Source organism: Eurypyga helias, unplaced genomic scaffold, assembly GCF_000690775.1.
Source record: "Eurypyga helias isolate BGI_N326 unplaced genomic scaffold, ASM69077v1 scaffold18832, whole genome shotgun sequence".
Taxonomy (NCBI): domain Eukaryota; kingdom Metazoa; phylum Chordata; class Aves; order Eurypygiformes; family Eurypygidae; genus Eurypyga; species Eurypyga helias.
This window is the reverse complement of record NW_010234260.1, coordinates 1-26,116: the sequence shown is the minus strand read 5'-3', so window position 1 is coordinate 26,116 and position 26,116 is coordinate 1. Positions and strand designations below refer to the sequence as shown.

At 47.6% G+C, this 26,116-nt stretch overlaps 2 protein-coding genes across 4 annotated transcripts in view; one reads left to right on the top strand and one right to left on the bottom strand.

The window, feature by feature from the left end:
* The window catches only part of ABI2 (abl-interactor 2), a 32,874-nt gene extending 19,118 nt beyond the window's left edge, over positions 1-13,756 (top strand). The window contains exons 4-9 of one of the 3 annotated variants that reach the window (XM_010162021.1): positions 509-655; positions 1,701-1,825; positions 5,163-5,321; positions 9,888-9,974; positions 10,281-10,454; positions 13,317-13,756. In XM_010162021.1, coding sequence (XP_010160323.1) covers positions 509-655; positions 1,701-1,825; positions 5,163-5,321; positions 9,888-9,974; positions 10,281-10,454; positions 13,317-13,492 — 868 coding nt within the window. In that variant the 3' untranslated portion in view covers positions 13,493-13,756. The remainder of the gene's footprint in view (positions 1-508; positions 656-1,700; positions 1,826-5,162; positions 5,322-9,887; positions 9,975-10,280; positions 10,455-13,316) is intronic. The other 2 variants (XM_010162022.1, XM_010162023.1) reach the window with 2 other exon arrangements.
* Positions 13,757-25,105: 11,349 nt separating this feature from the next.
* On the bottom strand, positions 25,106-26,086 carry LOC104517384 (ras-associated and pleckstrin homology domains-containing protein 1-like; the record flags this gene model as incomplete). The annotated part of the gene is made up of 1 exon (XM_010162024.1): positions 25,106-26,086. A coding segment is annotated over one exon (981 nt), but the record flags the coding sequence as incomplete, so codon positions are not given.
* Positions 26,087-26,116: the final 30 nt, after the last annotated feature.

Genomic DNA, 26,116 nt, shown 5'->3' with positions numbered 1-26,116 from the left:
GCTACCTGCTCTGGAGTAAAAACTCATTAACGGTGTGGCTTTGACAGGTAGTGCTGAACAACCAGAAAATTAGTATGCGGCACTGTTCATTAATTATCTCTGCTGTGTGTGAGAAAAGTACTTTCCTATTAAGTCTGTGAACTTGACTTTGACCTTAGGAAGGGGTGTTACAACTGGAATGCATGTTGTTTGTTGGTGTGTGGTTATGTAAACACCTGCAGACCGCGGCGCTTTGCTTTTAAAACAAGATACGGATTACTTCTAAAGCAATGAGATGTGCAGCACAGTTTATGAGTAGGAAAAGCGTGTGGAGATTGACGTACGTGAAGAGCATCCTTAATTGGTTTTTGTCATCCTATGCAGCAGGCACTGCAAGCGTACAGAAAAACATTTCTTTGGCTCCTGTTCCTGATTAGTATGTAGCTGTCTGTCTTTTAAAAAATGAGAAATGGTTGGGTTTGACTATGTTTTCTTCCTTTGATTCTGAAACGTGCTTGCCCTTGTGCAGACGTCACTCTCCCTATCGTACGCTGGAGCCGGTACGTCCTCCGGTGGTACCGAACGACTACGTGCCTAGCCCAACACGCAACATGGCTCCCTCACAGCAGAGCCCCGTGAGAACGGCCTCTGTCAACCAGCGGAACCGCACGTACAGGTACTGCGTGGCCTTGTGCGAAGTGTGGTTGGTACGGTGTGAGCGTGCGGGCCAAACCTGCCACCGTAAGTGTCAAATCCATCTGCACCTCGTCAGTGAAGCTGCCCGTGGTGTGGACGGGGAGTGTCATTTGGCATGACGAGAACGCACTCTGATAAATCTGGAATAGAGAATCCTATGAAGGTTTTTCACGTAATCCCCTGGTCACCTTAACTCTAGTGCTGTCGCTTAGTTACGGTATTTAACAAATTGCTAAAATGGTGAAGTCTTTCCAGTAGGCAGATTGGGATAGCATTTTACGAAATGCTTACCAAACTGGGAAAAGACTTTGCACAGAACCTGACTTCTGTGTGTGGAAGGGCTGCATAGGATGCCCATAGTTCACTTTTCTGTGTGAACAGTCTTTGGTGTTTACAGACTGAGTAGCTGAAAAAAGAGCATTGTATTTTTAGGATACTGGTAACATCAAATGCAGAATAAAGCTGAACCGTATTACCAAAGGCAGTACAAAGACCCCCACCTGTTCTCTAGGACAGTAACATGTTCATGATTTGACTGGTCTAAATATTACCCGTGAAGTCTTTTTTAAACACTGGAAGTGCTTGAGGATGGCCAAACAGATGGGCTTAAAGTATAAGAAAATTTGACTTTTAGTTTACTATCCTGTAATTTCCAGATTTCAGCAGTCTCATATCAAAGCATATAAATCGGAGTCGAAACAGTCTACCCGTTTTCTAAATCATAGGAGAAAGGTCTGTATCCCCTCAGCAGGGGTTTAACGGTATTGAACAAAATGCTTTGGAACAAGGTTCCGGAAGCGTTTCATTTTAGGACGAGTTCACTAAGACTGACAGAAAGACCTGTTGTGTTGTAGTCAAAATGAAGCCTTTTAGGAAGACTGAGCTTTATATAGGTATAAACCATCCTTGTTTCTTTCCTCTTGTTCCCTGTTACTTCTCAGCCTTGGGAAGGGGCTGTGTGAGAGCTGCGGTTTCAGCATGCACCGCAGCATACTCACACCCTGCGTTATTCTGGTTCCTTACAGCAGCAGTGGGAGTAGTGGAGGCAGCCACCCAAGCAGTCGGAGCAGCAGTCGAGAGAACAGCGGAAGTGGAAGTGTTGGTGTTCCTATTGCTGTTCCCACACCATCTCCTCCCAGCGTCTATCCAGGTAAGAGAAAACTTGCTTTCCCTTTTCCTGACTCAGTATTAACCTTTCGCATTTGCAAGTCTCCTGAACACAGTGCTGAGTACACCCCAAGGGACAGCTCTGAATTACCCAGAAACAGGCAAGCCTTGAAAATTGCTTGCTCTTGACAGTGTGAGTTTGAATCAAGTAGTACCTTTTCTGGGAGTGCCCGGTGTGCTCTAATGCTGCTTTGATATATTAATTTGTTTATCAGAATTTTTTTCCTGGTTGCCTGCATGTGACTAGATGGGAGACAACACCTTTGTCAGTGGGCTGGGGGAAACGTCTCCTTTGTCCTTTTAAGCAGATAAGTGATTTTTCGTGGCTGTTCATGCAGACACACGGGCGATGCCTTTAGCAGCTTAGATATGAAGAGAGGCAGGCGCCGAGTACGTCTTTGGTGCAGTGGTGCAAACCTAACTGTCACAAAAAGACCCTTGCTCACTGTAATCACCGCAGTCTTTCCCAGAAGAAGTGGTGATATCAGTGCTCCGTTTTCCCTTGCTCAGCCCGGTCAGTGGAGTGTAGAGTTGGCTTGCAGTGTGATCTGAAATACATGATGCTTCTGAACCAAAGAACTGGAGATTTTGGCTTTCCTCTTCTGTGTATTTTCTGATTCATACAAAAACTAAAAGCAGCCGTGCTGCAGATCTGAGCGTGAACAACACGGTGTAAAGACATCTTTCCAAAGTCATGGCTTTCAGTGAAAAGTTCTGGGTGGTTCCCTTCAGACCTGGAAGGAATTGGATTTGCTTGACCCTCATTTACCGTCTACATAGGAATGAGCCTTTCTTTAACAGCTCCATTTTTCTGCCATCTCCTCGTGCATTCTAAAACACTGTGCGTCTAATCAGTAGCTAACACTGAATGGTCAAAGGCTTTCTCTAATCCTTGCTAACCTATCTCCTTATTAACTCCACCTCTTCCTCCTCTCTTCCCTTAGCCCCTGCTGGCTCGGCTGGCACCTCTCCCCTTCCTGCTACCTCTGCTCCTGCCCCCGCTCCTCCTGCTCCTGCCCCTTCCTCCGCTGCCCCAGATGCTGCTGCTGCTGCTGCAGGAGCTCAGCCCCTTGCTGATGGCTTCACCTCTCCAACTCCCCCCGCCGTTTCTTCCACACCCTCTGCAGGTGAGTGTCTGCTCAAGCCGGAGGCAGATGAGCCCAGATGTGATCACCACCCAAGGCTTTCCAGTTACCTCAGAAGCAGTGACTTTTACGTTTTTGGGGTTCTCTAACTGGAAAGTATCTGCTAACAGTACCCAACTGTAAGGTAATGGTTACAATAGACAATTCAAGGTGTGCTAGTTTTACAAACAGCCATCATTTAATGTTGTTATTTTCACCTTTATTAATTATTTATTACATTATCACTGCATTGCAGTTTAGATACTGAGAATCTCGTAGAATAATCATGTCTGGGGGGAACCAGCACCGTAGCTTTGGGTCTGACTGTTCTCTTTCAGTAATGGTGTAATTAAAAAAAGCACATCTAGCAAAGTACAATTTATGTGACTTGTCTCTTCGATGCTTTCAAATGACAAGTCTGCTTTCAATAAACAGATAAAAAGGGCAAGTTTGGGTGTTCAGCATCAGGTAAAATACAAGTTTTTGTTCTGCAGCATAGTACTGAAGTATGTTGGTTTAGTAGGTGGGACTTCATGATGTATATTGTGACTTGCTTTTTTTAATGCTTATGGAAATCACCCTACGTTACTCACTTTCTCATGGGCTGAAGTTGCAGCACACAGTGCTTGCTGGTATCAGCTTTTGATGAGGAGTTACACCCGCACTGTGAAGATCTCCTTTAGACAGCCAAATCATACGCAGCGACCTACGTGCTTTGTTTCTGTTGGTTATAGTGGAGCCTGATCACCATGGTGCGCGTGGGTCTGCGTGTTTATCAATGTCAGTCTCTCTCAGGAAGAATTCCACTAGGTGCCAGAAGCGTTCTTGACATTGTATTCAGTTTAAGATGCTGTGATTCATATAAAATGAGAAAATAGCTTGCACTAAAATCCATGACTGTGACTAGAAGCTGCAAACTGTGATGAATTTTGGAACCTGATGATGATGCAGATGTCTGAACTTCTTCCGTGCTCAGATGGGCTGTGTCATACGGGGCCTCAGTCAGATTTCCATTTTTGATGCACTGTCAGTATCCCAGTTCTTACCCACATTGCTTCTGTATTTTTGACAAGTCAAAGTCAAGCAGAGGTTAGTATTTCAATGGCTATAAATTCACACTCACAGTTCAGTAAGAGAAATTTCAGGCTACATGCTATTTTTAAGACCTTTTGTTTCCCTGTGCTATTACTGAGGCTGCTGTTACGGCTTCTCTGAAGTAAAGCATTTGGAAGACTTGGGTAGCTTACCATTTATGTAGCTTCTGGTCCTTAATGATCCTTAAGGATCTCTTATCCCTGTTTCTCTTCCTTCTCTCCAATCACCACCGATTTCTACCAGCGCGTTAAGTAACAGGGAGGCAGACACACTGGAAAGACGCATTAGGAAATGCATAATTAGTAAATTCCCCATTTACTTCCCTGTGTGCATGTCCCCTCAACCGCAGTGACCAGCCCCTTGGTTCCTTGCAGGCTCTGAAATGTACCTCTAGCGCAAACGGTGGAGGCAGAATAGTTGAGGGCAATAACCCATATGGGTGTAACAAACCCACCTTACTGTCACATACAGTAGGTAAGCCAGAGAACTTTACGTGAGCACAGAATACAGCTTAGTGGTCTTGCTTCATTTATTGCTTGCTTAGAGTAAGGATCAATTACTCTCCTGCAGGAAGTGACTAAAACGAGAGCAAATTCTTAAGGAGTTGTTTCAATTGTTCCAATGCCTGAAGATTGTTAGTACAGTGCTGTTCAGCACAGAAGGTCACAGCTTGGAATCTTGGAAATGGCATGCAGTTAGTTTGTACGTGTACGTTGCTTAACTGCTGAGCTGTGAAGTGTTAGTGTTTTGCAGGTTTATCAATAACTAAATTTGCAAGAAGTTTTTATAATGCATTCTGTAGAATGGATAACTGGGGATTACTTTCGTTTTGAAACTGTCGCTCAGACAACTTCGTACTTTCACACTGGCTTTTGTGAGCAGTGCTGGGTACGGGCAGTTGGGAGAGTTAGTTCTGGTGTTGCTACTGAGCCATCCAGTGTCCTGCCAGTCTGGCAGCTGACCTGGCTGACGGCTCCTAGGATGCCGACTGTCTCAAAAAAACAACCAGCCAAACCTTTCCAAGCCTTTGAGTCTGGAATGCAGGTACGAAAGGCAGGCATCGTTCTTCCCTCGGCTGATACGTGTCTCTTTCTAACCTAGGTCACCCCGTTCAGTTCTACAGCATGAACAGGCCTGCATCTCGACACACCCCCCCAACAATAGGGGGATCTCTGCCATATCGGCGCCCTCCGTCGATCACGTCACAGACAAGCCTTCAGAACCAGATGAATGGAGGACCCTTTTATAACCAGAACCCAGGTGAGGCCGTTGGTCTGCAGTGTGGGGTTCAGCACAGGGCTGAATGGAGTGGCCTTCAGATCTCTGAAGTCTTGCCTTCTGTCTCCATTGTGGCTCTTGCAGTTAGTGTCAGGTAACTTCCAGCGTGTTGCTGGTAGCCGTGCCAGATCTGCAGTCCAAGAACAGGGCGGTCAGCTTGCATCATGGCAAGCAGCTGGAAACGGTACTGGCTTTGTTCCCAAATAAATTACTTTTGATCTCATAGCCCCTATGAGACAAGCTCTGTTCCTTCACTACCCCATGTGTCGTGTGTCTGCTTTGGTGTGGGGTAGGTATTTGATTTTGCACCAGAACATCGATTCTTCATTAATCAGTCTGTCTTGTATGCTTTTTCCTTATGATTAATGGACGGTTCAAGAAATTGCCCTTGTTACACAAGGGTAAGCGTTGGGCACCTTAGAGCCGTGGGTGGTTGGTATGGAGTGCACGGGAGTTCTCATCTGCTAAGTCCACAGGTGCTGATACTGTAACGGGCAACCTGTCCTGAAAGGCAGGATGAGATACTGACATGGCGTGTCGCGCGCGTCAGGCAGAACACAGCAGCTTTTCACCCAAGGAGCCCTTTGCCCTGTGCTTCTGACGCGATGTGAAGGTTTTGATACTGGAGTAGGGGAGGCTCTCTTTTTTTTTGACAAAGCTGCAGAAGGATGCAGGAGACATAGTGAAGGTTCCTTGGTTGGAAATGTCCTACTACCAGCAAGATCAAATGTTGAATTGCAAACCCGACAGTGCATTTGTGTTCTGTTGTCGTGGTGGTGGGTTTTGGTGTTTGGTTTTTTTTTTTTTAAAACTGAGTACTGAACTTGGCATTAGGTCAGATGTTGCAATCTGCATTTAAGGGACTTGATCAAGTTCAGTATTACTGCTGGTGATACACACACTGCAGAGATGTGTGCTTGACTTGAAAAGGAAGTGGATGGTCCTGCTGGCGACAGGGGCTGGAGGAGTTTATATGACCAAGTTGAAGCCCAGTTGCCTGGAATGCTTGGTATCTGTTAGGCACTTCTGTGCGTGTTGAAGGCTGAAGGGAAACAGGCAAGAAGGAAAGGGTAATAGCAACACAAGAAACCTTTCAGGATTGCCTTTGCAATAAAGAGGATTTTCGGTATATGCAGAGAGTTTCTGACAACTGCTATGTCTTTCTGCTTTAGCAGAGGGATAACTTTCTGCAAGCTACCATCACATTGGTAAGAGGTAATCACAGAAGATGCCAAATAGGCTTTAAATAAGTTACGTAACCGCAGTTCAGTCTGTGTACCCAAAAAGAAGATAATGATTATGGTGATTAGTCACGTGAGCTGTAAATCACAAACAAAATCCTGGAATTATCCTGGCATACTTGCTAGAACACAAATAAGCAGTCATAGTAAGAGACTTTTTTTAATATACCTAGCAGAATACACAATTTATTAGCTTTGCAGTTACACTAAACCAAGTGTTTTTGGCCTGTGCCTTGAAAGACGAGGATGCTCAAGCGTGCGTGATTGATGAAGACCGTAAGAACAGAGGGACTGTTGTAAGGAGCAGGGTTAGTGCTGACAGGACAGGGGCCATGGTTGCAGATGGAGAAAACTCGAGAGGTGAAAAAGAGACCTTACAACAGGCAGAGGAGTGTGCCAGCTATGGCTTGTTCTTTGCAGGCTGCCTGGCAGTAAAGCAGCACTGGGTTTTTCACTTCCATTTTTTAGTATGTGGGCATGGTCATTTTTGTTTACTCGCTTCCCAGGAGGATGAAAGATAGTTGCTTTGCCCTGTTCTTCTGAATGTCACTTCTAAGACCATATAATCTAATTCATGGTGAGACCTTTTTAACAACTGCAAAGAAAACATGAAGAAATGCACCCTAAATGATGTCAGCATACCTCTGTCCCAAAGCCACCGGCCATGCCACCTAACGAGCGTTTTAACTGTGCAGCTTCAGTACCAGTATCTCGGCAGTACAGGACTCTGCACAGGCTGACAACCCTGTGGGAGAAACCGGGCAGGTACTGAGACGGGGTCTGCACGAGACCCTCTTGGGTTGTACAGCCGAGTTCTTACCAGGCTGAAGCAACCTCCTGGAAGGTGCTCCTGAGCATTCCTGGATTGACAGCGACTGTGTAGGTGGACCCTTCATCCACGAATGGTCCATATGGAAGGGAGCTGGGAGGGAACGTGTCAGCTGGTGTTATTCGTATCTTTTGAGACAGCAGAGGTGCAGCAAAGTTCTTTGGATGCGCTTTATAAACAAAGTCATTATTAGTAAAAGAGTTATTGTATTGTCTCCTAAAGGTCAAAACTGGCTTAGAGCCATTATAAATCACGTAGAGACAGGGTCGTTTGGTAGTCCCTGCACTGTGCGTGGGCTGAAGCACAAACCAAGTGGTGAAGATAACAAGGATTGATGCCAGCTAGTGTTAGCATCACCGTTTTGATTAGGCTACACAACTCAAACTAAACTAAGGGATTTTTGTATTTGCTTGGAGTACTTGTCTACAGGGATCTATTTTTCTGTATGGAAAGCCTTGTTATTTCTTTCAAAGAAATAATTCCTTGGGGCCTACAAGGAAGCTGGGGGTGACTTTTTACAAGGGCCTGTACTGACAGGACAAGGGGTAACGAGTTTAAATTGAAAGCGGGGAGGTTTAGATTAGATGTCAGGAAGAAGTTCTTCACAGAGAGGGTGGTGAGGCACTGGCACAGGTTGCCCAGAGAAGCTGTGGATGCCCCATCCCTGGAAGTGTTCAAGGCCAGGCTGGATGAGGCTTGGAGCAACCTGGTCTAGTGGAAGGTGTCCCTGCCCATGGCAGGGGGGTTGGATCTGAATGGTCTTTAAGGTCCCTTCCAACCCAAACCGTTCCATGATTCTATGAAACACACATGGCACACCAACAAAGTACGCTGAAGGGACTTAGGAAACCGAAGCTAGTCTCATATGATAGATCTGAATTGGATGAATCCACATGACAGTGAATAGAGGAAACCTTTGAAACTGACCATTTTTATAGCATATATAGTTAAAAAGGCAGGGACTTCATCGTTGGACAAGAATGCTGAATTCCTGGATATTACTGCTTTTCAGTAGGACTTCAAATTCCAGTTCTCTTTTCCTGCTTTGAAAAATTGCAAGACCAAATCTTTTCCCAGCTACTGTGGTTACACTCGATGGGATAGATACTGTCAGAGGTCACATCATTAAAGTCAAGGAAGCTGTAGTTAGAAATGTATTTCAGTTTTTCTCAAGAAATATCAAATCAGTGGTGAGGTAACAGCTTGCTTTATAAGGAGGTACAAGAATGTCTTTGCAACAAAAAGGATGGTTGGTCTGGTTTTTTTGTTTGGGGTGTGTGGTTGTGAAAGGAATGTGAATGAGAGTGGCACTTCATTCTGAGCACTTCAGAGAATAGCTACTGAAATAAGCCAACAGCAGAAATTGTGAGACATGCATTTAAATACCCTGGAGTTCTTTTCATTTGCTGTGATGATGCGAATTAATTCTGAAAAATACATCGTACCTGGCAGTTTTCTTACCGGCTCTGGAATTAGTCTGGAATTTATTTAGTGCTGTTCTGCACGCTAAATAAAAGTACTGGTACATGACTTCTTTCCATCATTCTTTTGGACATGACTAAATGTTTTTGTATGCCACTACTAACAAAATTATTCAGTTGTGCTTTTCTTGAGGTGTGCTTTTTGAAAAATCATCTTGTAACTTGCCTAAAGAATATTACTGCCTTACTCTTGCAAAGTGACACTAAAACTACATAAAACCAGTTAACTATTTTTTAACTTTACTAGGTAACTGAAACTTTCATTCCTGGCTTAAACCACAGCTGAGTGTTCCAGCGTTTGCAGCTGGCTGACAGTGTACTCTCTGAATGTGACCTCACCTGTACTGCACAGAGGCAGCTCTTCTGGTACCAGTGAAAGGGCTGTTCGGAGCCCAGTGCAGAGCCCTGCGAAATCAGGCAGGAAGGAGATGAGGCAGCACACCTGCAATAGGCCCTGTTGTTTGGCAGCAGCGCCCTGTGCTTTGTTCTACGCTAAGGTAGTCCTGTCAGTTCTCAAAGGCATCTTTTTCTGCTTTGCCTAAAATAACTGCCTCATTTGATGGCTTTTTTGCCTGTGCCTTGGAGAAGACTAGTTATATCTGTTTTCATGACTAAGGATTCGTGGATGCTGTTAACAGAAGTCACCTCTACAAATACCTACTTGATCTGAAATGTGAAGGATTATAGGGAGACAGTCCTCTTGATATAGTAGTTAGTTAGGTCTGGTCATAAAGTGCTGTACTGCTGTAGCATAAACTGAAGGGAATCTCATGGTCAGATCAGAGCTGGGTTGGAAGTTTGAAACCAGAGGAATCTTGCAATAAGGAGTGGGAATATGCTTAAGCCACCTGAGCCATTTTTCTTTGAGTATCAGCCTTTTTAGCTCAGGTTCTTGGCAGACTGCTACACTGTCTGAGTGGTGATGATGTCTACTTTCCTGTTTGCAGCTTTGTTGTGTTTCTAACTGAATGCCTCTCTCTTTTAATTTCTGTGGCAGCATCCCTTGCTCCTCCTCCCCCCTCCATCCTACAGGTAACTCCACAGTTACCGCTAATGGGATTTGTGGCCAGAGTTCAAGAAAACAGTAAGTTTGCTGCTTCCTTGTGCTACGATTTTTTTACTGGATGTGGCTTTTGTTTTGAGCAGATGATTTTCCTGTATATAGCCAGAATTCTGCCGCCTTTACTGCCTCTGAGTTTGTCTGAAACTGTGAAGGGAGGGAAAAGGAAATAATGTTACTGGAGGAACCTGATCTTTCCTTCTCTGAATGTTACTATCTCTAGTGTGGTTCCATGTGTTCTAACGACTGCTCCCAGTGCACCTATCGGGAGAGGGAGTATTACTTCAACCTGCTGCCGTGGTTCATGGTTGTACTGTTGCTTATTTTCAGTTTCAGATACTCCTCCCCCCCCACCGCCTGTGGATGAGCCAGTGTTCGATGAGTCTCCACCTCCACCCCCACCTCCAGAGGATTATGAGGAGGAGGAAGCAGCTGTGGTGGAGTACAGCGATCCCTATGCTGAGGAGGACCCTCCCTGGGCACCAAGGACCTACTTGGAAAAGGGTAGGTTTGGAGCTAATAGAGGTGGTGGAGTTGTGTTTGTAACAACATTTTGTGTAAGCTCCTGCTATCCCACTTCAGACACGGAGTCTGCCGAGCCTCCTCCGTAGCCAGTACGGGACACTGCGGTAGACAGAGGTGCTCCTGCAAATGGCAACTTAAACAACAGAAGTTAAGCTTCTCGTCTGAGTAGGACCCTCTCACCCCTTTCGCCACAAAGGGAAGATAATGATTAGCTGGCTAATTACATAGTTTAATCCTCTGTAATCTACTTAGCAGACTGCTGCAAGGTGAGTTCTGAATCCCAATAATCGAACTTGTATAAAATGGACAAAACTGACGGAAGGAGGTGTCAAGTACAGAGGGTTGCTGTACATCGAGATGGGATCCAGTAGGACCCTGCTCTGTGAAGGGGTCATGCACACGCTGTGGGAGGTGTGCGTAGCATTAATGTACGTGCCACTGTACAGCTGAGGAGGAGGAGAACAGCAGATCCATTTTGGACAGACGGAGAAGCTCTTAGGTTGGGTACAGTTAGTGGGGACGTTGAGTTTAAGGACGGTACCACGTGGCTGTAGTAGCAGCAGCCAACCAGCAGTGTCCAGGAAAGCACGCTGCAGTTTTCCACTGAGCTGTGCGCCTGGCTGCATGGCGTGAAAAAACAATGTCCCAACTCTGCAAATCAGATTAACAGAAATGGGTATCCAGAGGAAAAACTGTCCTTATACCACACAGAGAAAGTGTGTGGTCACAGTGCTCAGGTTGCAGTTGGATAACCTGCCTGGCCTACATTTGTGGTCAGCTTGATGTAAGAGGGTTCAGCCCAACTCTGTGTAATTGTTGAAGAACCAAAGGTCACTGGCTGGAGGAATATCAGCCTAAGTGAGTAATTGTTTTTCATATCTGCGTTGAAATGTGTCCAGAGAGAAACCGAGAGCGGCCCTGGCTCAGCCTCGCAGGGAAGAATGCCACCTCCTGAGCTGAGTCAGTGTTGCTGCTTCCGCCCTCCTCTGGAGCCTTTTTTACAGTGCTGGCCTGGGCTCCTGGTAGCTCCTGGTAACGCCTGGTATGTGACAAGCTCACAGCTTGAAGTGGTGGGACTACAGACAGAAGCATTAAACAGTCGTTTAGAGAGAGGAACGTTGCTGGTACAAAAGTAACGCGCAGGAGGAAGCAGTGGTGATGTAGAAACAAAACCAGGCTTCAGGTAATAATAGGATTAACAAGAAGCAAATTTTCATCACAGACTTAGGGAAGAGTTTCCTGCTTGTGATCATGACACTGTGAACCCATTCAGTATCAGAAGGGACTGAAGTACACTCAGAAAGGAGAAAGAAAGGAATTGCAAGTTTCCGTGATCCCTGTATTATGATGATGATGATGGTGAACAACAGCAGGACGGTGAATCTAGGAAGCAGTGTTTGTAAGTGAACAGCTACAGAGGGCAGTTAAAAAGGAATTTTGAAGGACTTTAAGTGGACGTATCGTGTTCATATAATGACTTCTGTTTTTCAGGCTAAAAACTGACTCATTTCTCCATTTGTGTTTTGCTTCCCTAGAATGGTATGTCTGAAACTAGTTGGAATGAGTTATTTAACTGTGCTGGTGGAAGCGTAGAGCCAGAACACGTGTTTGTTAAGTATGCTCTAGTCAGATGATACAAATCTCCTGTCTGGGAGCTTTATTTTCAAAAAAATATCTACCTTCTCTGATTCTCCACTGGGATTAGTCTGTGTATTTTACTTTATATCAGGATCCAGATTTCCCTAGTAAATATTTGTATAGATTCCTTTGCTCCCTCAAAAGGAAATGATGGCTTTTCTTTCGGAAAGAACGATGAGTTTAGTAGGACTCTTGGACTCTGTGCTCATGAACACATGCTGTTAACTTTTTTCTCCTTCCTTCGGTTTAGAGTATATTCCCTTCTATCCCCAGTTCAGGATTGTAGGATCCCTGTCCAACATCCGTTTTGTTTCAGTGGCAGCACTGCGTGTTCCATTGCCAAGTGCGCAAAGCAGGGTCTGATGATATTTGTTAAACTATTCAGAGTCCAGCACAGCTGATTTTCTGTAGGGAACACATAATGATAGGACTGAGACTGGAAAAATGTATCAGCTGATGTCTGTTCTCTGCCATTGTAGGACAACGCTCTCTTTAATATTTGCCAGTGCTTGTCCAATTTCTTTGACTTTGCTGACAGCTTTCATGCCTTTGGTAAAATATCCTGCAGCTGTTAGAACAATGTCCCGATGCAGTAGGTGTACATTTTGTTTCAGAGAACCACCTTACTGCTTCCTAGCTCCCAACTGGGATTCACCCACCCTGGCACTGTGTACCCTGGGTGTGACTTCTAGCTGTTGGGACTGCCCGTGACCCATGTTACAGATGTACATGTGGAGGCAGCTAGGGTAGAAGGAAGTCTGGGGCGTTAGCCTTGGCTCATTCTTACTCTGATCTGAAGAAGTGAGCTGCCGTATTCTCCCCTTCCGTGTTTTCCTGCTGTTAGTCGTGCAGAGATCAGGTTTTGCACATGTGTCTCGGATTAGGTCCGAGTGGTCATAACTGGGGAGTTACATCCACCTCCATGTGTCATTCCACACCAGAAGTGTGTATTTGTGAATTTTTCCTCTGGAGGGTCTGGAATTAGTGAGATGGGAAGAGTTAAAGTAGTCCTGGCTCAGGTGTGTCAAAGCATGAGCCCTTATACAAAGGGTGGAGAGAAACTGCCCCTCTCAGCAGGCCCCTGCGCACCGCCGGAGGTGAGGCAGCGCTGTTCTCCAAGGCTGCCTTGACCTGGAGTACAGGTAGGCTGATTTCCCCCTCCTCTCTGCACCTCTCCTACAGTCACGCTCTGTTCTTTCCTAGTGGTGGCCATCTATGACTACACGAAGGACAAAGAAGATGAGCTCTCGTTTCAGGAAGGTGCCATCATTTATGTCATCAAGAAGAACGATGACGGCTGGTATGAGGGGGTCATGAATGGAGTGACGGGGCTTTTCCCAGGGAACTACGTGGAGTCGATCATGCATTACTCAGAGTGACGACTAGAGGACAGAACACTGCATCTCCTGCTGCAGGAGCTGCCAGGGCTTCCCAGATCTCCACCAGCCTCTGGGGCCCCATCCAGTATAACTGAATGAAGGATAATTGTAACAACCACTCGTTTTCCCCCCCTCCCCCCCATCGTTATCAAACAATAGTGATTTGAGTTGTTTGAGCAAATGGCTTTTCCGGCTGCCAGCGGAGGCTATCCTGAGCCATCTGACATTGAACGAAGACGACCCATTCAGATGTGACAAACTCGTGCAGCTGATACTTCGCTCGAATTCCGACTTCTTCTGACCGGCTTTGGGATCTGCCTCAGGAATCCCGTGTGCCCTCGCGGTACTACCCTTGGCAGCAGTGCCTGGCGCTTGGACGTCCTGGATGCTTGCAGTGAAGGGTCGCTGGCCAGTGGCCATCCCTCCCGTTTCTACACTACGCTCCTGTGCAGCTGGAAGAACAGCCGTGTGCTAGCGAACGCTGGGATTTCTACACAGAGCCGTTCCTGTAACCGACTTCAGAGAGTCGGGTACATCTTTAGCATGAACACTGCTGCAGCTGCTCTGCACATGTAGGCTGACCCAGGGGCACACAGCACTGCTCTCATTCACTCACCTTTCAGTTCACACAACTAAGACAGCTGCAGCCCAGAGGACCCTCACCCCTATTTCCTCATCTTTTGAATGCCACAGATTTGTTTTGTGTTCTGCACTGATGTAAATGTGCTCCTCTCCGCAGCAAGCTGCTTGCCGTGGGTGCTGCTGGTTTCAACAGAACTCACGTGGACGGTGAAGACGAAATAAAGTTTACAGGTCCTCCTGGGGTCTGAGGATAAAGTCCAGGGGCTGTGATCTACGGCTCAGATCTGCTCACGCCTGCTTGCACTAGAGAAACTTACCCCCAACTTTAGTCTTATGCACAATATAACCTTACAAATCCAATCAGGTATTGTAAATTGGCTATTTTGTACTTGATGACTAGATTTGCATACGTACTGTGAGAGCCCTGTGCAGAGGCAGGACAAACGGCAATTGTCGTCTTCATGTCTGTTGCCAAAATCTCTTCAGTGGGAGTAAAAAGGGCTGTTGTGTGTACTGGTTTCCCATGGAAATCCAAGCAGTAACTAGTAGTAGTCCTAGCTCTTCCCCCAGCCCTCTCTGTTGTTTAGGATAAAGTAGGTATTTTGAGCTGTACCGGTGGATCTGGGGTGGAGTAATACCAAGCGAAGGCTCGTTGATAGTTTGCTTTTCATCTAGTCTGTTACAGGTGCTGCTCCACGATCTGCCCGGCAGATCAGTGTGAAGTGGTGGCTGCACTAGGCTGTTACCTAGGCGTTACCTCTGGGTAAATGTTACGCACCGGCAGTGACCGGATTAAACCTCCTGTTACAGTCCTGTTAGCCTGCGAGTTGAGCTGAGCCCTGTATGGAGAGAACACCTGGCCAGGGCAGCTTCCCGGTCAGCTTTTGGCTGTCACCTGGCCAAGTCCAGCTGGTACCACCAGCAGCCTGTCAAAGGCGTCACTGCTAGTTTGGTTGAAGCCTACAGGAGGTTCAGTTTTGAAGAAGCTGGTGTGTAGATAAAGTTACTTTCTCCTCTGCTCAGTCTGCAGCCGTGTAGCCGAGACACTTTTGTTCTGGAAGCTGATGCATTGTTGTTTGGGATGTGTTAGCTGGAACAGATACCCTTCTGCTGTGAAGGCGTATCTCGCAGCAAGACCTAGAAACCCGGGTTGTGCCGTCACTGGAGTGACCGTTCCTAGCGTCACAGGGCGAGGCTGCTCTTCCTGCTTGCAGCCCAGCTAGCGTAGCGGCGCAGCAGCATTGCACAAGCTTTTGGTGCTCACAGGGTGGTTGGTTTTCCAGGACTACCAGAGCTGCCCTGGTTTCTCTTGCCCCGGCTGTGTTTGTGGCAAAGACTGCGCACACAGTGAGTTGCTGAAGGAGCGCTGAACTTCGCCCTGTGTGCCCATGCTCCAGCCAGGGGCTCACACACCGGTGACTGTAACTCTGCTGCGTAACAGCATGTGCCTGAACACCTCTGACGGGCGGGTGGTGACAGTGTGTACTTCCTCTGGGTGACACACCCTGTCTTTAACCTCCGCTCTGTGTTCATCTTGTGCGTGTTCTGTGTTGCAGGAGCAGAGCAGTGTGAGCTCTGGGGAGTGCTCAGATGAGGCTGCAGAACCTTCAGTGGAATGTGTGAAGCTCCTTAAAGAACTGGCTTTGGTGTGACAGGCCAGGGCTTAGTTTGGTCCCTGCTCATAGCATGTGGAATTGTTTATCCTGCAAGAGCTGCTGTGGATGGAATTTTTGGGTCACCTCCTGCTGGTCTTATGCTTTATTATGCAGTACTAATGTAAAGAAATCTGTTGAGTTTTATGCATATTTTTTATTTGGTACAGATTTTTATTCTGTGGCTTCTTTGGGGATGATGTGATGGTCATAGACCAGGCCAAGGTAAACAGGCTGTGTGTATTGATGTTACATAGACTGCATGCTAGCGAACTCCGTGAGGGGTGTGTTTCTAGTTTTGTCCCTTGTAGTTCTGCTTCTCCACACCCTTCTTCCCCTGCCCCTTTTTAATTTACATGTTTTCTTTGAAAGGGGGTGGAGAACGGAGGGGTGAGAGCAACACCTCAGTGTTTCAAATAGGCCTCTTCACCAAGTTGTGCTGCCACAGCGGGTGGTGGTCAGCATCGCAGGCTGCTGAATCAGCAGTGTGAGAGAGCATCAGAGCCATGGGGAAGGAGACTCTTCAGAACAGCCGGGAGTGGCATATGGTGTGTTTCTCCCTTGGTGAGCACTGCCTCGGCCCAGCAGGATGTTTTCACTCTGCACAGAAATCGGTCAGCATCCTCTAGCGGTGTATTTTGCTTTGGCTTGCTCTATCGGAGATTTCTTCCTTCTCTTGCACCGCCTGCAAGGCACTAGAGAGCTGGAGCACTGCCTTGCTGGCCTGACTGGTGAGACACAGGCAGCCAGTGATGCGCTAAGGAGCTGGTGCGGTCGCTGGAAGATGGGGAGGAGTGTGTCATGGCCCCAGGAGCAGATGGCAGAGCTTGGTGTGTGTTGCCAGGAGGCTGACCGCATTCCTGGGCCAGCAGAGACTCCGCTTGTCCTTGCAGTTACTGAAAACAGGAACAGGTTGAGTTGGGTGTCCTGAAAGGGGCTGGAGACTGCTGTTGGTTTGACCCACACTTCCCCAGTTCTCGCTAGAGAAGCCTGTGCTCCCCTCACAGCTCCTGGGCATTGTCTGTCTTCGCTGCTGAGGGATCTTGGTGACAGCCAGAGCTGACGCTGGCAGTGATGCAGCTTCTGAAAAGTGGCACTTTTAGCTAGGGTGCTTCAGTTGCTCATGAAAAGAAAGCGAGGCAGAGCAGGACTGATGCTCCTTCTCTGGCGGAGGGCAGGCTGCCTGCCTGGGTGTACGTGCGTATCGTAGACTGGAGGAGGAGGAAGGTTGTGCGCTGATGCAAACTGTCGTGCTTCTGTGGTGCCTCCCACTTGCCCTAACACTGTGCTCTTCCCAGCAACTTCCACCACTTCCTGGTAAGTGCTGCAGATATGACTCTGCTGGAAATAAGCTCTCTTCATAAGGTATGTCTCTCGGCTTCAGGCCTAGGTCAGAAGCAAAACTCGCGTGGTTTCCTTTCTGGAAAGGATGGGACTTTACACGGGTTAGTAAACTGGGAGCATTTGTGGGTCTTCTCGTCCTACAGGTGGGACAGGCCATTCTGTGAAACAGGCAGAGTCTGTTCTCTGCAGGGCAACCTGCTGGGTGTCGCTAGAGGGGCTGTTGGAAAGGCCGTGGTGCTGTGCCTACTGCTTCAGTGTAGTCATGGACTGAGCGCTGCAGTGGTTCAGCGAGCGTTACAAACCTCATGCCCTTCGGTTCCTATGCCGACAGCAGTGGGAGTGAGAAACCTACAGCGCTGCTGCACTCCTAAGGCAAGTGTTTGCAACCCTAAGCTCTAGAGAACACGGTGGTGTCAGCTGAGCACTAGTGGGCAGATGATGGGCTACAGCTTATGGGGCACCACCTTCCCCACCTTTTGGCATCTCTCAGTATTGGGCACTGCCACATTCTGTCGATAAACTGGTATTACGGAGCAGTCAGAATGGAGCAAGAAGGGAAGTTTATGGTTGGTTGGCTTTTTCTCCCCCACGGTGGCTGAAGTCAGTGTGTAGGAACAATCCTATTTATCTATTTTTGCTTTTGAAGCTGCAAGAACAGTGGGAGCCCCACCTCACGTCCATGGGAGGCTGCTGAAAGCTTGATGCAGTCAAGGTTTGCCTACTGCGGTTACAAAGAGTAATTCATAGACCATGGTGTTCTGCTTTCACACCCATGTGTCTCGTGCAATCTCCTGCCCCTGCAGGAAGTGTTACTTTCCTTGGTACTCTAAACATTATTAATTTTCCTACCCCTTTGCTTACTACAAGATGTATTACAAAACAGTACAGTCAGCAGCAGCCTGTTGCCCAGAGGTAACCTACACGCAGCATCCTGCTGACCGCCGACGTGGTGACCCTGCTGAAAGGTGTGCAGTACCTTTGTTCCTCTTTCTCCGACAACCTCAGGAGAGTCCTACCACTGCTGACTAGTGAGGAAGAGCTGTGTACACACTCATTTCCATTACAGCGCCTTGCTCAAGTGCTGACGCGTCTGAGATTTTTTTGGTAAAGAACAAGTGCTTCTTTTCACATTTGAAAAAGTGTCTTTTGCAACTTGCATGGACAAGTAGTTTCTATGAATTCTCTGGAAATGTCAGTGTTTGCCATGGATTTTGTCCATGCACTTTTTTCTGAAAGCAGATCCCCCCCACCCCCTCTGGTTTGCAGTTGGAGAAGCACATCGTGCTTTTGCTTTTGGCACTGCTGAGGCAGTGGAGGAGCGCAGAGCCCGCTGTCAATGACCCAGCCCACAGGACTCTGGGGAGCTGTATGCCGCCAGTAACGTTTTGTTGTGTGTGCCATTTGAACCACCTTCCAGTGAGTGCAAAACCCAATTTTTAAATTTTTTTAATTGTACTTGGAATTAACTGTTGCTGTGTACTAAACCCTCTTGTTACAAGCCCTAAATAAAAAGAACCAAGCACACCCCATGCGTTCTGTGACTTCTCAAGGCAGCGAGGGCAGGGAGAGTCTGTGGTGGACACAGGAGCCCCGCGCCCAGCAAAGGTACGCTCTCGGCACCCAGCCCGCTGCCCTCAGCAGCTCCCCTCTCCCCTCCTTTCCTGTCACCGCCAGCGCTGTCAGGCTCAGCGCTCTGCTGCAGCAGCTGATGACTGCTGCGGGGGCAGCCTGCGAGCGCTCCCCGGGAGGAGGCCAGCAGAGCTGAATTCCCTGCAGCACACCCCAGAGAGGGGCCGCAGCAACACTTACCAGCCACCCGTTGTTCTCGGGAGCAGAGCTGCACGGGAGCCTGCGTGAGGAGCAGCTGGGAAAGGTGAGCCTTCACACCGCGTCCTCTTTAGACCTGTAACTGGTGTGCACCACGTTACTGGTACAGCCAGCTCTGACCCACTGGAAAGAACTGTGCAAAGGAACAATAAAGAGCAGTTTCATTGAGAGCGAGCGTATACATGGTAAGCTGTAGGCCATCAGATAGCCGATCCCTGCAGAGGGGAACCACTGATGCCCTGAGACCACAATGTGGGTTTCTGAACTCATGAAGAAGGAAAAGGGCAAGACAGAGGATTAAACCAGATAATTAAATTTAACTACATCTTTATTGATTTGTGCATATTCCATTGTATAATGATCTATATTGGGTACTCTATAATGTAGTATTCTTTTGTCCTCTCCCATGCTTAAAAAAGTATATTTATACATATATTTATATATATTTATAATATGGCAAAGCTCCCCCCAACCTGAAGCTATCAGTCTAAAAGAGCTTTGATTTTTCTTTTTGGAAAGGGAAGAAGAGGGGAGGCAATCCCATTGAAAGATAAAATGTGCAATTTTCTTTTTAAAGCAGTAAACATGAATGTATTTACAGCACTCAGCACAAGTTTGCTGCACAGACAAATCATTGCAATGACACTTTTCGTACACTCGCATCCCCAGTATTATACAGAATACCACCAGTGGCTGCTAACAGTTGGTGTAAGCCACAGAAAAAACTGCTGCTCCAGTGAATTTCTGATCTGCTGCAGTCCACTAGAAGGAGACCTAAGATTTGCAATTGCAGCTTGTGACACTGCGTTTAGTTTTCCTTTCAGAAGCACAGCCTGTGCTCAAGGGGGCCTGGAGCACAGGTTGGTTTGCTAAACTGTCCTTTGCCCAGTCACCAGTGCTGGTTAACAGCAAGAGCTGCACAACATCTACCACAACACTGTGGCGGCCCTGTGCTCTTGCCAAAATGCTACTGCAGATCAGCTGCACTTAGCTCCGGGCAGCTTAGCCTCAGGAGAGGCTGTGTGAGCACTCTGCATACCTGGAATTTAGCTCTGAATGCATCTTTGGCGTCTTGCGAAAGGTGGGAGGAAACTGTTTTCCAGTGCAGAGAACAGTTGGTTCAATTCTAAGTCTCCTAAAAGACAAATCACCTTTAGGCATTTAAATAAAGGGGGGGTGTGTCTAAAATCTCACTCATTTCCCTCAGTACATCCCTGCTGTGGGGGACTGTGCATCCAGCACTACTTCCTGTTCCTCCTGGTCTTCCAACTTCTCTAGCTCTCCTCACCAGAGACGCCTTCGCCCTCTTGAGCGCCTCAGAGCACCAAACAGCCATCAACCCAAATCGCTGTATTTCCCATGACAGCGGCAATTAATTCACACTGCGAGGGGGAAGTGTGTTGTCACCTCACCTGCAGTTTAGTGTCTTAAACGTTTCCAGACTAGACAAAGCCTGTGACTCACTGGATCACCGTACTGGGGAATGCAGGCCCCTGCAACGTAAGGCTGGCTTTGTCAGTCTTGGGTGTTTTTTTAACTGAAAGAGAAGAAAAACTCAGCAAAGAAAACTACTCAACTTCAGACAAACTTATCATTCCAAAATGAAAACTTAGCACACTACCAAAACGTCTAAGAGAAACTATCCCCTGTAGCGTTAAGTCCTCTCTGGTTTGGAGTCTGCCCTGACTGCCTGAGGGAACGCAAAGCTGAACACCAGGAGCCACAAATGGGCTTTGGGAAAACACCTCCTCTGCCACAGAAGACAGACTCCTGTCACCACCCGCTGAGGAGCACTGTTGAACAGGTACGTAAGCTACACCTTAACAATGGGGGGGGGAAAGGCAACCCAAACTCACATGTTCTGGCAGCATCCTCCCTACCTCCTGTCAGGAATTTACACTGCTTTCCTGGAGTGCAGCTGATTTTAACGTGACTCTCTGTTTGCAGTAATACTCACACTAAGACCCACTTACAATCTTTGAATAAGAAAAGTTTACCTGCAGTGGTACCACTGAAGTAAAACAATTTAGTTCTGTGCAGTTTTCTGTAAAAAGCAGAAAAGTTCTCCTAGGCCCTTCTGCTGTTGATGCGGCACTTTTGGTTCTTTTAACTGTGGAAAAAAGAATTTTAACTCGGAGGAAAACTGGCCACACTTTGTCTCTGAGCTGATCTACTTGGTTGCCTGAGGGCACAGAAAAAAGAAATTAGAAAACCTGGAAGTGTGCAAGTCCAGGACAGTAACTTTTAAAATGCACTTGTTGAAAAATCAGCTTCCTCTCCCATCAGACCTGAAACCACAGTGATCTGGTACCCTCACTTTGCTTCCCTGACACGCCAGTCGGTCACTGCAGGAAACCGCAGAGGCCGGGAGAAGAGCTCTTTGGCTCCGAGGCCGTGCACCAAGCCCGAGCAAGCGGTGGGGGTTGCTGCAGGAGTACAGCACTGCACGGGGGGAAGCGGCAGCTTTCCTCTTCCATTGGAAACAACAGGATTACGTTATCGAGAGACTGGTGCTGAACCTCCTCCCCAGCCACACGTGGTTAAAGGCTAAACAGAACCCCCCCTCAAGCATGTTACCTATGATTTGATTAGAACCTGTGGGTTTTTTCTTTTTTGGGGGGGAGGAGGGGGTTCAAAATAATTTCTCACCCGAGTGCTGATCTAAAAGCCTCATTTGCCCTTCCAGAGCAACTCCCCAGGACACAAAGTGTCCGAGAAGAGTAGGGTCCCGCTTTCCCCACCTGTGCTGCAGGCAGAGGGGAAGTGAGAGCAGGTCTGGAGCAGGCTGCTGAACGCTGCTGCCCCTGCAGCATCGGGGCTCTCCCCAGCACCCGCCTCAGCTGGCACTGGGGGCCATACGCCTTGCCGTGGCACTACCGCTGCACTCTCAGCACTGTAGGATCAAAGCATCTGTGTGTCCCGAGCACGAAAACAGCGCTCTCATGCTCACCGCAGTTGTGCCAGCAGGATTACAGGCCATGGTTGTAGCAGGAAGCTTCTTGCTGTCATTGTTTTCTAATTTAACTAAATACGATGGTGCACTTATGAGACCAGTGCACACGGGGGAAAAAAACCACCTTACTTGCAAATAAGGCATAAATATTTACTGTCAGAAAAACAGTAAATACACTGGAAAAGCAAGTTCCAATGACGGGTCTCCTAAGCTGAAAAGGCAACCAGGTTGTCTGAACCACACCGCAGCCAACTTTGAGTGCTCAGCAGCGAGAGAACAAGGTGCAGGCACTCACTCTATTTCTGTACCGCTACTGGCTCAGGAAGCAAGTTGTAACGAGCAGGAATACAGGGTGCCACCTTTGCTGACGCTCATACTTTTCTGCTGCAAACTTAAAGAGTTAAACTTCTGTCACCCAGCAAGCTGTGCTGCAGCCTGCAGTGGTGAGCATGGATTGTCTGGGGAGAGATTGGGTAGATGAACAGGAAAATGAGAACAAAGCTGAGATGCCGCTGAAGAAATTGCACTTAACGTTGCTCTGCCGCACCCAAAGCCCAGAGGTACCCGCGCTGAACGAACACAAGGAAAAGGGCTGGAACTGACACACCAGTGGAGCTGCCACGGGGGAAAAGCAAAGCAGAAGGGGCAAAAGCAGGATTCCCCAGCCACTCTCACCTGGGAGCGCACGTTGCAGCAGCCCAGGTGCCTCTTGCCAGGGAGCAGAACTGTCCACCTGGCTGTCCGCAGTAACGGCTGGGGAGGTACGACTGCAGCTGCACACCTTCCGCTCCGCGGCCGGCTGTGAGCCCTGGAGCTGCCTACAGCACGGAGCAGCGGGAGGACCAGCGTGGAAATCACAGCACCCATGAACTGCAGCATAGCTTAACCACCTCCCTGGGAAGTTGTCTGCCAGCTACACTGAGCACGCTTAAAATCAACAATGCAAATGCTTTTAAGGACACTTCATAAGCACAAAAATAGTAGAAACAAAACTTCATGAACAATTTGAAAGATACAAAAAAAGTGCCTTTCCATAGCAGTGCTTTAAAAATGCACATAATGGTATATACTCTTATTGCTCAAAAAAACTAGTCTGAAATATTAAAACAATTTCCAGAGGTGCTGAAACAGATTTTAAAAAAATCATATGAAACAGGTCAGCAGAGACAGCACCATTAATTTTTCTCTTTTCATGATGCACTTATTTAAAACTATATAGTTATAGATGTAATTTTCCCCTCTAATTAGCAAAGCTTTGTTCCTATTCATAAATTATTCACAAAGACATTTCTTTTATTATTTAGATATTTTTTAAAACACTTTATAAAAAAAAAAAAAAGGAATGGGGGACACTATCACATTGTTTCTTAAATCTCCCAGCCTGAATAACTCTAACGAGAGAGTAGTTTACATGCCTGAGGATACTGTCAGGTCAAGCTACTTCCTTTGTTTCATTCTTTGGGGGAAGGAAAGCATTTAGAATTTGCTTTTGGAGAAGAGGTAAACAAACAGTAAAATCTGCCATCTGAGCCGTGACAGTATCCCCATGGTGACGAGGGAACTGTAACAACCAAAGATGGGGCAGGTACAGTCCAAGTATTTTGCTAGGTTACGAAGGTTTGCACCACTACCCTGTAACGAACACGCACGACACAGCAGACCACTTACGCTAACAACACTACCTTATCACAACGTCCAAATATGTGGCTAAGGCCGTACAATCAAGCTACTGAAGTACAAGAAACGGGGCTCTAGCACTTGATCTGGTGATTGACTGTGAATGGGTGGCAAGCAAAACAACCAAAGCAAACACGATAGTCTACGTCCTACTCCTATGGGCCCTTAAATTAAATTATTAGCAAATGTTATTGCCTCTCAAGGTTGGGTTTTTTCCAGTCTTCTCCCTTGACTGCTCGAAGTGCAACTTCGTAGTAACAGGTTTATGCACTGGTCAAGTCTCTGGGGTGTCAAAGCTAAGAGAGAGAACTCCCACTGTGCTTGGCCTGAACTGACCGCTCCCTTCTCTCTTTCCAGAAGGGGAAGTTTTCCTGACAGTTCCCAGTGAATTACAAACAGTACTTTCTTCCAACGTTTCCAGACACTTGTTATAGAGAATACATCTTACCAGGCACAGACACGGTGAGACTGTACGCTGCGTATGCTTGTGCGAGAACATGATGCTCTGCGGAAACCTACCTGTTCATTCAGGGAAAGAATTACATGTACGAGTGACGTATCGGCATGGTCAGCCTTGTGGGTCGGCATCGACTGCAGGAGTCCTGGCAGCTTTTGGAAGGGGTTAACACAAATATATTCATCTTGAGCCACAGAAACCAATGACCGAGCCTACTATAAAGTCAGAATGCATAATGGATTGGAATAATATATATTTATCCTACTTACTGCATGGACAAATACCTTTGAAAAAAATTGTAGCAGTGTGTATTTTTCACCTATTTAGAAGGGAGGGAGAGGCTCTTTATAGTATAAATATATTTCACTCCAGCCCCACTATATATAAAATCTATTTTCTTCCTCAGAACATACTCACTGTCAGTAGTACATGACCAGAATGTTTTGGTATGTTGCATCTGTACTTTTCGATCAGTGAACAATGTACAGTTACGAGCAGAACCCCTCAGCTCTGCACCATGTACCCACCACAAACTGCCAAGAGGTCCGTGGGGTTTTTTTCTTCCTTTCTTTAAAGTGCCCCTACATCTTCATCTTGGTGGTAAGATTTGACTAAAGAGTCCGATTCCAGATAATAGTGACTGAAATAATAAATACGGTTCTACAAAAACATTCTGGTTATCTTCTGTAATTGCGACGAAATATATCACAATATATTATATACCTACACTTATAATACATGCACAAACATGTCTCACGTGGACAGACACTACAAAAAATTATCTCCCACCCCTCCCCTAAATGCAGAAAAAGTAAGAAAATGGGGTTTTGGTCCAATCCATATGAAGGGTAAAATGAACTGAAAGGATAAGTCAATGCCTCTCTACCCACGTTTATCCCAGTAAAGTACTCACAGCCCCAAGCCCCCAGCTTTTCTGGCCTAGCCGTGACAGGGGAATGTCTTTACGGGTCACCTTAGCTAGAGTCTGAGATCACCTCTGTTGCTGGGGCTATCATCCACGCCCCCACATTCTCTCCAAGCACGCAAGAGAGGCCACAGGCTGGCCAATCACGGAGCGGCCCACAAGTCACGGAGAGCACCCGCTGGCCCCTGGAACCATCCTACCAGTCCCGCGAGAGCTTGGTGTTCTGATCCCTTTTGGGGGGTGCGGGGGGTGGCCCCCTCCGTAATGTTGCATAGCCAGATATATGACTGCCCCCGAAGCTGCTTGTCTTCTGCTGGTCAGCCAGCAGCTCCGGCGGAGGTGGAGGCAGCGCCATGTCGTCCATGGTGGCCGTGGGCTCTGTTCTGGACATCCGCGCGGAGGAGAGGGAGCCGTGCCGGGTGATGGATTTCCGCTGCAGCGTCCGGTTGAGGTCTGCCAGGAATCCCGGCTGAACGCTAAGGCTGGACTTGGGTGAAGTGGGCACTTGAGGGCCAGCTGACCCTGGGGGCTCTGCGACCTCCGCCTGCGTCAGTCGAGTGCTGTCGTTCCGCTTGGGACGTGTGGGTGGTGGGGCTTTTTTCACGGATGGTTTTGACCACGCCTGAGGCTGAGGGTTGACAACAGCGACTTTTGGGGAGGTGCTGCCTGAAAACACAGATGGGATCTCAACTGGCGGGAGAGGAAGATCTATTTCAGGAGGTGGTGGTGGAAAGTCTGAATCGGATGGTGGCGAAGGGAATTCGACCACAGGTTCCTTCCCAGACACACCTGGAGCAGGAGGCTTGCCCGGGATCCCTCCTTGTGGAAGGACAATGGGCAGGCTCACCCCAGAAAGGTTGAGCTTTCCTGGCTTTGGAGGGGCTGCAGGAGGCGATGACTCCTTGGAAGGAGACCCTGACGGCTCGGGCAGGTGTGCAAATTTGCTGACAAGGCGGTCCACTGAAGGTCTCTTGGACTCATGGTACTCAGTGGAGCTGGTGGACTTGATGCTAGAGTTTCGCTGAGGTGTTGGAGGTGGCTTCTTCCCTCCGGGGCTTGATGTCTTGCTGGCCTTTTTGACTGGAGACCCTGATCTGTCAGGGGGGGGAGAACCTGCAGAGGAAGCTGGGGAAGGAGGTGGAGGAGGAAACACTAAGCTGCTCTCTGGTGGAGGAGGGGGGAAATCTGGGGAGGGAGCGGCAGCAGG